Source organism: Centruroides sculpturatus, unplaced genomic scaffold, assembly GCF_000671375.1.
Source record: "Centruroides sculpturatus isolate CEXI.00-Female unplaced genomic scaffold, Cexi_2.0 scaffold257, whole genome shotgun sequence".
Classification (NCBI taxonomy): Eukaryota; Metazoa; Arthropoda; class Arachnida; order Scorpiones; family Buthidae; genus Centruroides; species Centruroides sculpturatus.
The window spans coordinates 372,430-388,765 of record NW_019384389.1 but is presented as its reverse complement, the minus strand read 5'-3'; the positions used below and the strand labels follow the sequence as shown (position 1 = coordinate 388,765).

Genomic DNA, 16,336 nt, shown 5'->3' with positions numbered 1-16,336 from the left:
ATTTTTAGAATATTTGTTGTTTGGAGGTCTCTGAATACCAAACATACCTGTAAGATGCAGTCAAAGGCATTATATACTTCTGACAGCATTTGAGAAGGACATATATATCATTGGGCCAATGGAAGCAGGATGGCTATTCTGCCAAATCATCCACCATTTGGGCCATTCTGTCTTGACTGTGAGGAGGTGTTGGTGGCTACAGAAACATGAGGGTACACATTCATGGTAGGCAAGCTCTGGATGTCCCAGACAGACCAACAGGAGAGATGATCATCTGATCTTGAGATTAGTACAAATAGCTGTAATGGCTCCTTTGCCATCCAGAATAGGTGAAAGCATTGCTACAGAAATCTCTCTCTTCCTGTATCATTGGCAAGAGACTAGTAGAGACAAATTTGCATTCATAGTGACCACTACATGCTCTACCTTAAGCGAGTGCTTATGGCAGAGCATGTCATTTTCAACTTTGTTTGAAATAGTGCTGTGAAAGAGAAGCACAGACTACTATAAAGTGGCAGCATATTATCTTTAGTGATGAACAATGGTTATGTTTAGAATTGACAACCACAACGTTAGTGTGGGTTGAGTGCTTTAATTCTTTCATTATTGCTAAGAGGTACAGTGCTTTAATTCTTTCATTATTGCTAAGAGGTACAAGAGCCCCACTGCTGGTGTGCTGATTTGGAGAGAATAAATTAATGTACTGTAGATCTGTTTACAGAAATGGCTGATTTTAATATCAGGAGTGGCAGCTCAAGTGTAACATTAGCATGAGGGTTATCTAAAAGTTGGTGACAAAATGTAATAGGGAGGATACCTCCTCCCTATCCTCCCTATTACATTTTGTCAAAAAGACTATTGTCAAAAAAGACTTTTAAAAAGGTAGTCAAAAATGTCTTAAAATTGGGGAAATCATATTTGAATGACCCTTTGGTGGAAATTGAGAACCAATCTTCAATCTATCTGTCACATTTTGTCACTAATTTTTAGACAATCCTTATGCTAATATGAAAACATCCCATAAGGAGAAAAGAAAAAGAACTTTTAGTACAACCATGTTCTTTTCATTGTAATGTTCTAGAATATGGACATTACAATGAAAAAAAAAAGTGTTGGAACATAACTATTAACTATTAAAACTCCAGAAAAGCAAGTTTATTGTGGTTTAATTTTAGTTTGGGAAGGAAATATATTTCAAAATAACAAGAGGGTGGGTATGCAACTAGGAAAGTGTTGATACAAACAAAACTCACTTTTGTAATTCCAGCAACATATTTATTAAAAATAAGAAAGTTTTTGATCAGTTTGACTGACTTTCTTCAGTTAACAGAAGCTTTGAATAAAAGAATAGAATTTAAATAAAAAACATGATGTTTGAATTAAAACAGGAAGAAGAAAATTTTAAAACAACATAAAAAAACAATACATATATAAATAAAATACATATAATAAATAAATATATCCTTTTTTTTTATTAATAAATTAATAAAGGGAAAAGCATAAATAATTAAATCTAAAAAAGTGACTGCCATGTATTAGAAAGGGTGTTGGCATCACAATGATTAATGCATGTCAATTTTCTGTCTGCTTTATAAATTCATCAGGTAAGAAAGAGTTTTGATATTAGAGGAAGGCTTGATGATTTTTGCCTCTTCCCAATTTATCTGTATGTTGTGTTGATGTGAACAGGTTGCCAATGCAATCTTACAGAGGTTCTTGTCGATTGTATATTTATGTTTCTAGATTCTTTGTTATACATTACATCCTGTGGCAGCTATGTATACAAGCTTTGTTATAAAATGTCATCTATTGGGATTGAGTAGATGTCTGGTGCAGAGTTGTAATCATATGGAGCCTTATCATTTCTTAAAATTTTGACAATGGTCGGATTACGTCAGTATACCAATGTAAGATTGTTAGAGTTGCTGCTTTTTTATGTATATCTCTTGAAGTTGGAAAATAATTTAAGACAATCTCTTTTTTTCTGGTTATTGGTATCAAGTTAGCTTTTGTGGTTTGAAAGGTCAAAATTAATCATTTTATCAATTGAATTGGATACCCATGTGGTTCCGCTATCTTTAAAATGTACTTGAGCTCTGCTATCATATCCAGGATGTTAGTTCAATGGATATATACGCTTCTTATCAATGATTTGAATGTGGAGAGCTTAATGTGCCTTAGATCCACAGAGTTGCAGAGTATTGATATAGGTTGAAAAGTAGGTTTTCTGTATACCTTAGTAATTATTTCCCCAAACTTGGATGAGATGATAGGGTCAAGGAAATTTACCAGTGTATCATTTCCTTGCTCTAACTGCAGATGTAAACCATAATAGTTATTCTTAAACACTTGGGGAAACTGTTGTAGGTGGTTTTTTTCCACCACAAGATAAACATCTTATCTAAGTATCTTGTATAGAAGAGGATAAGATCTTGAAAGATGGTTAAAACAATATTTTCTTGTTCCTATTTTAATTCAAACATTATATTCTATTTTTTACCATTATATTTATCTATATTCTTTTATTCAAAGTTTCTGTTAACTGAAGAAGGTCAGTCAAACTGATTGAAATTATTCTTACTTTTAATAAATATGTTGCTGGAATTATGAAGGTAATTTTTGTTTTTGTAATAACATATAGCTATTCTAAGCTTTCTTAAAAGTATGTAATACACTTCTTGTCTAGTCTTGTATTCAATTTATGAGCTCTGTGACGGCTTTTCTTTTTCGCTAGACTTATTACACCATCATTCAGAAACCGAAATGCATTCTCTAGGAAATAAAATGTGATTTTCTAAAGCTTGTCCTGTTTCTGAATGATGGTGTAATAAGTCTAGCGAAAAAGAAAAGCTGTAATAGAGCTCATAAATTGAATTTCTTAAAAGTAAATCTAAGTTAACTGATTTTTGACCACCAAAAATTACTATTTTTATTCATTTCATGATGTAAGTTCTCTATTAATAAGTGACTTCATATTTATATCATATCTAAGGTAAAATGCTAATAATTTTGAAGGAGTCTGTTTATTTCTTGACATAGTGTTTTTTGGTACTACTATATTTTATTGTAAGATCCATACTTAATAACAACTTTAAAATCAAACATACAACAGTTACCACTTGAATAAAAAATTTTTAAAATAAATTATAATGTGCAGATTTAGGAAAAGTAGCTGTTCTACATTCTTTCAATGGTCTGAAGATTAGATGTAATTGTTTAAAAAAAAAACGTTTTATCAAGTACCGTATTTTGACAAGTATAAGTCGCATTTTTTTTTACTACTTTTTGGGGCTCAAAATCATGGTGTATCTTATACTCGACAGGTAACCATTTTTACAGTGAAAGTATCTACAGTAGTGATCCACTCTAGGGACCAACTTGTGCAGTGGTCTGTTAAGCAGATGGTCCCTCAACCGAATGGCTAAGAGCAGAGTCGGCCCTACCATAGGGCGAACGGAGCAGCCGCTCCAGGCGCTAAGTCCTAGGGGGGTGCCTCAGTGGTAAAGAAAATTAAAGGGTATAAGTTAGGGGCAACCAGGGGGGGCGCCCCCTTGGTTGCCCCTAACTTTATAATAGGATCTCGCTCCATCCTAAAACTTGCCTCGGGCCATCACTGGCTAAGAGTACCTAGATTATCAGAGTAGCGACACACGAGTCATCGCCGCCATGTTCTGTCGACTGTCATCACGTGACCTCAGTTTACATTAAGAAATTACGATTATTTCAGTTTAATAAAGCATTTTATTCGTTTTTTTATTTAAGAATATGACAGATGGATGAATCGTTACCTTTATTAAACTGAAATAATTCGTGATGAATGGAACAAGTGGATGATGACTGTTGCAAATAAAAGTTTAACACCAACAAGGAGAATAAAACAAGCCAGCATTGCAGAAGTGTGCAATTGGGTGCTGTGTGCTTGGGAAGGTATTAAAACGGAGATCATTATTAAGTCATTCAAGAAAACCAGAATATCTAATGCTCTGGGTGGTACAGAAGATGAGGCAATCTATGAAGATTCTGGTGATGATGATTCAGTCAATACTTCGGAAATTCAAGAATAAAGGGATGATGAATCAGTCATTAATGAAGTCACAGATATGTTTCCTAATGGGTATAATTTACCAGTAGATAGCAGTGATTCAGTTGAAGAATTTCTTGGCCACTATGATTAATAAAATGCATCTTTAGACAATCCCATTAAAAAAGTTTTTCTCTAAATTTTTTGTCTCAAAATAGGGGTGCGTCTTATACTTGACAGCGACTTATACTCGTCAAAATACGGTAATAAACTGACCCGTTAAAAACGAGTGTCAATATTTAATCATTATATAAAATAAAAGTTTACTTACTTGAGTAAACCACAAGGCAGGAAAATAAGTTCTTCCAGTAATATTTGCAAACTGCCTAAAAGATATTTTTATTAAAGTTAATTTTTTATGTTTAATTTAAAAATTTTGTTTTATGCAATTTTATCAGTCAGATAAGAATTGAAAGAAAAATATAAATTTAGTATTAATAAACAAGTAGAATACAAAGAATAAATCCTAATGTATAAATCATAAAGCTACCTAAAGAAAGAAATTCCCAAACAAAAAATTTATTTGTCCATAGCCAAAATTTGAAACTACATCTTTTAGTAATACACTTGTAGTTATTACAAGTTTTACAGAACTACAATTCTACAGCTAATCAAATAAGGTGATGTTTACAAGATCGATGGCACATACATGATTATAATGTGTGAATAACCACATCATCGTCATCTTATTATCTTCAAATGTGTATATTGACTGTATCTTTTGACTTTTAATCAGGGCTGTGGAGTCGGAGTCAGAGTCGTCAAAAAATCCGCTGACTCCGACTCCCTTTTTACTTACCAACTTGTTATGTATATGAAATGGAGTCGGAGTCGGTAGATTTTTATGCGACTCCACAGCCCTGCTTTTAATCTTGAATATTCTTTCGTAATGAAATTAATTGAGTCCCAGAAATATAAACAAGACACTGAAGAAAAATAATGTATTTATCTATTTTATAATGTCTTAGCACCTAAAGTCATTTATCTAATATGGTAAATAAATTAATGCAATGATATTACATTTCTGTTAGTTTAATTTAAAGCTTATTTACAATAAATACATTTAATTAACCTGATCTTATACATTAAAAATATTAATATTTTTCTCAATATTATGAGAGTTTGAGCTTTTCAATAATACTTGTGCAGGCTGAACAAACAAGAAGTTTATTTGCAGGGAGCAAACTTGGCAATGCTAACAAGGAGTTTTAAATGTTATCTTTCAAGTCTATAATGAATAAATGTTCAAGATGTAGGTGTGGTAACAATGCAGAGCAAGGTAATAACAAACATAGTTGCTTATATCACCAAGTCTGCTCTTCACAACTTTCATTTGAGAAAAAAACTTTGCATTTGATTGTCCAGTACATGTTGTATGTATTTATTTCTGATATACTGAAATAAACAATGTAGAGCATGAATACGTTGATTAAAACAATTTGAATGGAATCGTTTTACTTATCATGACAACTATTAAATGATAGAATCCTGTTTTGAATTTTTTACATTTGTAAGATAAAATTTTAACTTGTACTGTTTAAGATTGTCATAAAATTACAATCACTGTGTTTCAGTTTACTGCCAAAGATGAAAAAATGAAATTGTTAAATAAATTCAAAAATGCAAATTTTGAAGAAGTAGGAGAAAAATTATTGGTTGGGCCAATTATCAGTTATTGATCATTTTGATTAAATCTTTTAATCTATATCAACATTGAAAGTACACACTTTGTACATCATAAATCAGAAGTTAGGGTGCGACTATGCAGACGCGAGAGAGCGAATTTTCCGAGCGAGCGAGAATATGTGGCGAGAAGAGGCGAGACGCGATAAATATCAAAACCTGTCAGATATGTGTGAGAACCAGAAATTCGCTCTCGCCAGCATTATTTCTCGCTTCGCATTTGTGCATGGTTTTCCTTTGCGAAAACTAAATCGCTCGCAACTTCTCTCTCGCTCTCTCGACTATGCAACTTTGCGTCTGCATAGTTGCACCCTTAGGCTTATTTAAATTCACCAAACTCATTAATAGTACTAAATGATGTTAGCAGAACAAATTTTGGGTTAGTTTTTCAGAGGTTAATGATTTTAATCTGTGATTTGGCAGTTACCTTTTTCACATTCAATTGTTTTTAATTCATAAAAAACAGCACACCTCTGAACCTTAAAAAGATCTGTTACTTTAACTGAGAAATGACGACATTCATTATATGTATAGCTGAGCTAATGGCAATATATGGCAATTTTTTCATTTTTATGACCCATAGAATATACTGTTAAAGTTTTGCAAGACCTTTCAAAAACACCCTATACAATAAATTAATACACATATCAATATCTATTGATTTTTAAATTGTCAAATCATACAAATTACTTTAAAAATGCCTAAATTTTTTTAAATGTTGTACTCTATAAAAGTTATTTATATTCATGCTATATCTAAAAAATAAATACAAAATTAAAAGAACATCAACACTTGCATAATTGTTATTGTACTTACATTATTCCTTCTATTTTTTCTATAATTACATTAATTTGCATTTTAGCTCCAACATTTACAGGTACTCCCATTTGCTGTTACATATAAGAAATAAAACTATATTATTATAATTAACTAAAAATTTGTAAGATTATTATAATATGTAATGAAAATTTATACAGGAAAGTTTTTACAGAAGATAACTGCTTACCGGTTGTAAGTCTATATGAAATAAATGACGTTGAGGATCTGGTTTCAAACCCATTACAGACTGAGTATATGCTACATCACCATATAAAAAGTGAGGGGCTGACATTACGATAGGTGCTCCTGGAAAAAAATCATTCACTTACTTTATAAATTATTACCCTGATACTTTGACTATAGGCTTTGGGCTATACAAGGCTATACTGTGTTTGCAAAATTCAATGAATGCAGCATATGTGCTAGGGTGACTAATACATGAAAAACCTAAGTATCATAATGAACCAACTAAGTGTGTATGAAGGATATAGATTTACCAGATTTTTCTCTGAGCCACATTGTAAGAAGTTATGGAGTTTTGGGCCACAAGTATATATAATATACTTGTGGCCACAAGTATATACAAGTGTATACTTGGGCCACAAGTATATATAATATACTTGTGGCCCAAAACATTGTTTTTCTGTGATATAGAAGCATGGGCGTAGCGAGGGGGGAACCTGGGTGGGCACGGCCCTCCCCAGTGAACCTGGTGCCCCCCCAGAAAATCACAACCGAAAAAGTGTTAAGCCGATTTGGAAACAACAAAAAACTTAAAGCTAAAAATTTTGAATACTAATAAAAAAAAAAAAAAGGTCCACTGTGCCCAATGTTATGAATAATTTGAAATAATTCAATTTTGTGTTAGGTTGGCCTCTACTAGGCCCCCACAACAAAACTCTGGCTACGCCCATGTATAGAAGTAATAATATCTTTAAAGCATTTGTGAAGATTGGCAAAAATGATCAACAAAATGGCATAAATTAACTGTAGTGCATAGCACAGTGAGATTTACATAAATTATATTATTCCTGATGCTGTTTCCTTTCCTATAGTTTTATATTTTGGAGTCATACCTAAAATCTTGGTATATGAGGTTGCAGAATATGTACAAGAGCATCTTATCCACAAAAAGAGTCAACATTCCTTTACAACTCTCACTTTCAAAGTCGTGAAATAGAAGGGAAGCCTGTAGCAAAGGTTTCAGGATAGTTTAATTATTATGCAAATATTACTTATTCTATCTGTGAAAATTAAATTAATAACTGATTACCAACGACTTAGTTGTGAGATTCAGAATAAATAAAAAGTTATTATTATTCTCTTTCTAAATATTCAACTCCATTTTGATTAGAGAGGTTGAGACGCACGTTTTAAACGTGTAAACGTGTACGTGTGACGTTCGGCGCCGCTTTCCCGTAAGCCTAAAAGTTTGACGATGGTGTTTGGAATGTCAAGCGTGATTCCACCGACTATCCAAACACCATTGTCAAACTTTTAGGCTTACGGGAAAGCGGCGCTGAACGTCACACGTACACGTTTACACGTTTAAAACGTGCGCCTCAACCTCTCTATTAAATTCAATCAAATTAATCAAATAATCAAATTAAATCAGCTTTATTTTATAGAAGTCAAAAATCATTATAACGGTATTAAACATCTTTTGGAGTTGCTCTGCTTCATAATTCAGATCTAAAGGTATCTTAAACTGAACACAGAACAGAACGACTCCAAAAATATTCAATGTAGAAATAAAATATTTTGACATTTATAAAATATAATCAGGTTTATTTGAATATAATACTCTTTCAAGTTGTAAAATATTATTATTTAAATTATTTATATGAATGAAATTTTACTGCCTAATACATTTTCTGGTTGCATTGAGTGATAGAGATCATGTTTAAAGATGAAAATTATATAGATTATATTTTATATTTTATTTCATTAAAAGATTCTGCATATGATTGCTGAGTGTATCATTAATTACAATAAAAGAAATAATCTGATAATAATTTATAGTTACAAAATGTAATTTTTAATCTTTAATTACTGCCTATTATTAAATTTATATATTATAAACTTATAATATATTATAAAATTATATAATAAATAAACCTTGAAATTTTAGTAGAGCATGTTACTTAGATAAAAGATATTCAACTAATAAAATAGCCACTTTACATTATGTTCTGTTTAAGCCAATGCACATTAGCAATAAAATTAGCATTAATAACAGTTTCAACCAATTGTCTCTGACGATTGTCAAGATCAAAAGAGATGATTGGTGGAATGAGTTGTTCATGAAAGTTATCGTCTTAATTTTACTGTCTGTGTGTATCAAACTCTTTAAACTTTGAAAATTTCTTCTTTCTCTTCAGGTTAGAACGGTCAATTGTATAGCAAAACCAGTCAGACAACTTTTATGTTGGCCGATTTTGCCTTGAACTGATGAAGTCGATTTTGGCTGATTTCATATTTAAAGAATTAACAAATGTAAATCTATTTTGGGAAAATTCTGTGAATAAAAAAAAAAATGACAACTCAAATAGAATATGCTGATTTGAGACAGAGCCAGCCCTACCATAGGGCGAACGGAGCAGCCGCTCCAGGCGCTAAGTCCTAGGGGGTGCCTGAGTGGTAAAGAAAATTAAAGGGTATAAATTAGGGGCAACCAAGGGGGCGCCATAATAGGATCTTGCTCCATCCTAAGACTTGCCTCAGGCCGGCACTGATTTGAGAGCAGGCTAAGCAGGCTAAATAATGAATAAATGTCTTTATATACAGAAAAATAAGATTAAATAAAAACACATCTAACAGAAATTATATCATAAATAGAATTTATAAGAGCCAGCATACATGGCATTTATTTCAACAGAATTTTTTGTTTTTGCATATAAATAAAATTTATCTAATTTGTATCTTTCTCTATCCATTATCTGACCTGAACAATATTTCAATAATTTTATACATTTGGTGAAGTATAAGGTTAATATAATAAATTAATAACAAACCTTTTTGGCACATGGAAACATCTAATCCACCAGCAGGAAGACAATCATTAATGCAGTAACATCGATTTGTAGGATCATATTTTCCATTATCAAATGTAGTGTGGTCCATTATGTATCGATATGCTTCTATCCCTTCCAATTCTACATCTGATAGATAATTCAGTGAGATTTTTCTGCAAAAAATTATAAATAATATATTGATCATGATATTACCAATTAAATTTTAGAACTAAGTTTACTATATATTTTATTTATATATAAAGGATATGGAAATTAGACTTTGCATGTTCTTAACAGATGGCATTCTCTAGGGAAAGTCATTAAATAAGAGGAATTTTATAATAATTTTTTACAAGGATATTTAAAGAAATTGTTTGTGCCTTACTTTTCAACATAGTCTGCCAGACCACAAGGTTTCAGATGCTTTCAAGAAAAAAGCTTTTAGATGTGACCTTTCATCAACTTTGCTGTACCTCTGTTACCATGAGGTCATAAGCAAACTTCTGACTTTGCAAATGTTCTTTCAAAGGTCCAATAAATGAAAATCTGATGGCTTGAAGTCCAGACTGTATGGAAGATGTTTTATTACCTGAAATTTCTGATCATTTAGTGTGTTCATTGTATGCACAGCTGTATGGAGTCAGATGTTGTCATTAAGCAACAAAACTTCTTTTGAGAGAAGTCCCTGGCATTTTAATTTTATAGTGACCTTCAAGTTGCTTACCAGCATATCAATGTATCAAGCAGTAGTCACAGTTTGACCCTTTTCCTGCAATATACTGTAGTGTTGTGTCACTATTGTTCTTGGGATAGGCGCTTGTATTTATATACCCTTGTGCAAGGTTCATTTTTCCGTACCTGTTTTTTTTGTATAATTTGTAACTTTCGTTTTTTGTGTAAGAAAACCACCTTTTACTTGGGTGGCACAGCCCCGTTGTGTCGATTGGCTGTGCTGTGTTCACGTGTGGTGACGTGTGCGATGGCGGGACTTATAAATTTTGCCATCCCACGTGTACGAGAGTTCTTTAGCTGGTGAGACAAGGACTGAGACGGACGGGCTGAGGTGCGCCGGAGTGGACGAGTAGTACTAGTGGACTGAAACAAAGGAAGACGGGGATTNCCACAAAAACAAATGGATGGAACCCAACATAATTCAGGACAGATCACTCTCTGAAAAATTCCTGGGGTTTTTCACTCCTCCCAGATTTGTTCCTCAGTCTTCCATAGTGGAAGCTGACACCTTAATCACTCAGCTATCTGGCCATCTGTACATATTACTACATAATTTATTAAGTAAAGTTTATTGTATAAAGAATTGTTATTATACCTGCAAATATCTGGAATAAATAAATCCAATTTTTCATATCTCGATTTCCTGAAAGGGGGCCACATTTCTCCCACTATTTAAAATATAAAATTCATAAAAATTACTGATTACATTTCAATAATAAGAAATAATTATATATTCTGAAGTTATATTTTCTTATTATTATTACACTTTGCAAGAGCTATATTAAGTTTAATAAATTTCAATAATAATATCAAATTATCATAATCTAATATTTAAAATAATTAATTGCAAACCAATTTATATAAAGTAATTTTGAAATATGAAAAAGTATTTAATGGTTTTTCTGTGTTTTAGAATTACTCTAAGGTTGACTGTATTATTTTAAAAGTGAATTTTGCGACTCGTGCATTGTATATGCAAGTGTAGAACAGTATTTAATTTTTTTACTTTTATGAAAATAAGAACTGACTACAATTTATCTATATTCTGATATGCAAATTTAGCATTCTATATTAAATTCTTTCTATAATAATGATCTCAATTTCTGTGAATGAATATTTTTATTATAATAATAATAGTTGGAGAAAATTAATTTTAACAATTTTAGCAATTAACATATTTTATTTGATTTTTCATATTTTAAAAAGACATACAATTGTTTTCTTATAACATACAATGTACTGAAAATTTAGTAATATGTAACTTACTTGATCCATCGATTTGATTGCAAGGTGTCTGCCATATTGTAACATTACTGAAATGTGAAAAAGACAAATTATTTTTTTTTCAATACGATTATAATTTCGAAAAATATTAAAAATCAATTTTCCGTTTGATTCACAAGGCTTTTTAGGATTATCCTAAAGCACAAACCTTTCAAAATGTTGCTAATTTGAACTAGACATTAGAGTTGGATTTATGGACAAGAAATTATATATGAAAAGTCACTTATATATTACATTACTTGTTAAAGATAATTCATAATACAGGAATCATCGAAAAACTACATAATGCTATATTTTTACTTTTCAACTATCATTCCACCTCCTGTAATACTACACAATTGGCTCCATTGGGAATGTGTAGCAGAATCAGTATGCTGTATTACCACACAATTTGTGATCACATTTCTAATTTATATTTTGCTCTTATGTTTGAAAAATTTACAATTTACACATGGTTTTTTTTTTGAAAGAATTAATCTATTTTAGTGTAAACATCACAGAGAGACTAAGGCACCATAAACTATGATTATACTCATGCAATGCTAGAGACATTTATCTAAATACAAAAGATCCTTTCTGCAATTGAATAAATGTTTAAGTGAATATCCTATATATTTTTCCTATAGTAGAAAACTATGATGGTAGTTCCTGTTTTGATAGGAATTTATCTGTGTAGGATTTTTTAATTGCATTTTCACCTATTTTGAACCAATGTTCTAGAATTTGGTGGTCATGTTGTGGGTTGAACTTGACAGCTAGTTAAACTAGCTGAAAATATTTACTTACCTAAAATTGAATGCTAGATGATAAAGGTTTTATGATTTTAATACAGTAGTGTCGTTTATCTGAAAGTCGGTTATCTGAAAGAATTCCAGTTGGCAAATTTAAATTTTTGCTAGTGCTGTGGCGCTGCAATCTTTGGCTATGTCTTGGGCTGCTCCAATATTTTTTATGTTTGTGTATGTGTTTTAGCTGGCAGCACTAGCACTTTTGTATGCTGTTTTCTGAGCACTGTGTGTCATGCCGAATCGAACGTTTTTGATACTAGATTAACTCCTAAAGTATTTTTTTTGTTGTTTTTATTTTCAATATATTTATTTTGTTTGTAAAAACTAAAAAAATAATTTTTAACGATAAAATAGCCACGATTATTATTTTAAAAAGTTTACGTTAGGCTTAACATCGATGAAAATTCAATGCGAAGTGACATGCAACGGAGAAAAATTTCAACATGTGATAGGTTAATATATTTTTTTGTACACAATCGGTTATCCGAAAAATAAGTTATCCGAACAACCCTAGTCCCCAACTGATTCGGATAAACGACGCTCTACTGTCTTTTATTTCTTAATCCAACAGTAATTATGGTAATGAATTAATGAATATGTGCAACTACTGAAAAATGCAATGCTTAACAGTAAAACACTCCACATTAACCAGCATTAAACTGTTTAATTCATGTTTTAATGTATTTGTGGAGTGTTTTACTATGAATATTGGCATGCTAAAATATGTTAAATAACTATTAAAAATAAAATTGATTTAAGAATATATAAATATAAAACAATGAGCTTACCTGTCACCATTCCAATTATCTACAGATCCATAATTTTGAATTCCTTTTTCACCAGTAAAGATATTAAAAGTAAAATTTCCATCAGATTCATTTTTCTAAAGACATTTTAAAATATTAATAATTTGCTTTGAGTTTTAAGTTATTAAATAGAATATTTTGATATATAATATAAAAAAATCCTACTATTAAAAAGATTTATTTAAACTATTTAAGAAAAGGTTCTACAAATCAGGCAAATACATTAAGTTTTGCATCTGCTGACTCTATAGACACAGTTATAAAGATTACTATATGTTATTTTGATTAATATCTGTTTCTATTTTTTTAATTAATCTGTCATTTAGTATTTCAATAATTTACTTAATCTATATTCTTGCATGTTATATTGAAGGGATTTGATATTTCATATTAGCTATGTTGTCTATCCAATAATTTTATAAACATTTTGCAAAACTTTGCTTGAAGATGCTTTGTTCAAAACATTTGAACAAAGCATCTTCCTTAAATGTGAGTTTTGTTTCTTTTCTTTTCTCTGTGTGGGCACTGAGAGGTTCTTTCTCTATAATCATCATTAGTTTGACCAGATTCACAATAGGGCAGCTGGATATTGAAGGATGAGTTCCAACATATCCTGGACAGACCCATCTGTGAAAAATTCCTGGGAGCTTTTACCTGATCAGATTTGATTCCAGGTTCCCAGAGAGATAGGCTTTCACTTTAACCCATCGGCTATGTAGCTGAGGGGATTATGTGTTTAGAGAACTTTTAATCCTCAGATTCATCACTTGAAAAATTACATTTGAAGATAAAGTTTAAAACCTTAAAAAAAATGTTTATATTATATTAGTAAGTATGGTTACTTGTTTTTGAATCATTATATATCTTATGTAATCAGAGTATTTAGTTTTGTTTCATTTTTTTACTTTACTTTTATCAATAACTTTATTAGTTCTGGAATTACCAATGAAACAGAAATGTAGCAATGTTAATAAGTCATTGACATTTTGCTATATATAGTTACAGATAAATGTTGTTAGGAAAAATATACTATTGTAAAAGTAATCAACATTATTCCATTTCATTAATATATTTACAAATGGTAATATGTATAAATATGAAATATTTGTATATATAAAATGTCATACCAGAGGAAGTTTAATTTATTTTTTTCATGGTGTGATTTCAAGTTTACAAAATTGTTACACTTGAGAGCTGTAGCTTTTTGAATATGATAATAATATAAGTGCTTTATAATAGTTAAAATGCTATATTCAGTTCTGTTTTAATCAAATTATTATTATTTTTTTCAGTTGAAATGATTTTTCATCTGTTCTAGTGCAAAAATAGAAACATTTTCATTAACAACTATATACAAATTAAAAACTTATTATCTCAGCTTGATATTTGTTATACAGGCTACAAGCATCCACAACATTGGTAATCCCATTTCTAAAAATCAGATGTTCTATAATAAAATATTAACTAGGAGCTATTTTCTATAATTTTAAATAGGAAAAATTACGTAAACCAACATCTATAAACCTGATGTACTGTACATACATAATATGCCAACAACTACTCAATTATATTGGGCTATTATATTGCGATTATTTTAAAATTAATTACTAAATAATCTGTCAGTAGAGAGGGGCATTAAAAGAAAAGTTACCATCAATAAGACAAAATGCTAATAATTTTTAAGGAGCCAGTTTATTATTTGATAAAACAATTTTTTGAGATTACTCTATCTCATTGTCAGATCCAAACTTAATAAAATTAAAAATCAAATGTAAAAACAAAGACCTACTAGCAGTTAAATAACAAAAACTTTAAAGAGATAACTTTTAAATTTTTTTCTTATTAAACTGGTACCTATCTATGAAAACATTAAATGAGATGTTGTGCAGGATATGCCTGTATTAGTATTTAAGAACTTGTCAGATACTTGCCTAATAAAAATAGCTCATTTGGCAGTTAATTTTGCATTGAGTTTTAATATCAGCAATATTAACAAACTATTGTATGCTACTATTTGTCAGTGACATATTTCTACAGTATTATTCTGAAGAAGATTAGTAAATATGTGTATAGCAACAATAAAGATATTAATACTTAAGGCAAATTTGTGAAAACAAACAATGAATAATATAAGTATATGGCGGATTTGGCCCATAAGCCACAAATAAACAATTTTCTCAGTCATTTTCAAACAATATACAATAAATAAAATTAACTTGAATTTTTATTTCGTTTATCTTATTAATAATAAAATAATATATGTATGCATATATTAAGGTGACCAGATGTCCCACTTTTGGTGGACAGTGCCAATTTTCAACAATTTGTCCTGCATCTGTGGACATCTGATAAATCACAATTTTAAGTGTTGAGACTTTGAAAGCCATATTATGTTTGAAATATAATTTTACAAGTAAAAATAATAAGTTTGATATGGCCAACAATTATTTAATATTGATATAATAAATATAAGTACAACTTTTTACAAAGAAAAAGTTTTTGTTTCAGTCATTTCTTTTGTTGTTCACACCATCAGCAGTCCATAAAAATCACAAATACTCATGGAGACGACCTTCCTTTTTAGGCTACTGCCTTCTAGTTAAAATACAAAAATGATAAAAGCATCATCTGGTGTTCTTGCCACAATCACATAATACATTTTAAGTAAAAATAATAAGTTTGACATGGCCAATGAAGAAGGTCGTCTTCGTGAGTATTTGTGATTTTTATGAACTTCTGATGGTGTGAACAACGAAAGAAATGACTGAAACAAAAAATTTTTTTCTTTGTAAAAAGTTGTACTTATATTTATTATATCAATAATTTTACAAATTCTTGCGAAAAATTTCATGACATTTTAAACGACAGCAATCTATTAAAAAAAAATTCACTCAACTGAGAAATATGTGAAAGAATAAAGAGTTTTTAAAGATTTATAATAGTATATATATTTATGATATATTGTAAATTGTACATATGTTAAAATTTTAAAAAATATAATACAATACAATTTTTGCATTCATTGACAATAAAATTTTGTTGCTCTAGAACAATTCTTTTCAACAAGACAACCACTCTCCCCTGTCAATTTTGTCCCGCTTCACCAATGTTAAAATCTGGTCACCTTAG

General features: G+C 30.3%; 1 protein-coding gene across 1 annotated transcript in view; it reads right to left on the bottom strand.

Annotated features, from left to right (window-relative positions):
• Positions 1 to 16,336, bottom strand: part of LOC111618177 (scavenger receptor class B member 1-like) — a 64,759-nt gene that overhangs the window by 2,037 nt on the left and 46,386 nt on the right. The window contains exons 7-10 of the mRNA XM_023359640.1: positions 9,598 to 9,770; positions 6,771 to 6,889; positions 6,581 to 6,654; positions 4,353 to 4,407 (exon numbers count right to left, since the gene is read on the bottom strand). Coding sequence (XP_023215408.1) covers positions 4,353 to 4,407; positions 6,581 to 6,654; positions 6,771 to 6,889; positions 9,598 to 9,770 — 421 coding nt within the window. The remainder of the gene's footprint in view (positions 1 to 4,352; positions 4,408 to 6,580; positions 6,655 to 6,770; positions 6,890 to 9,597; positions 9,771 to 16,336) is intronic.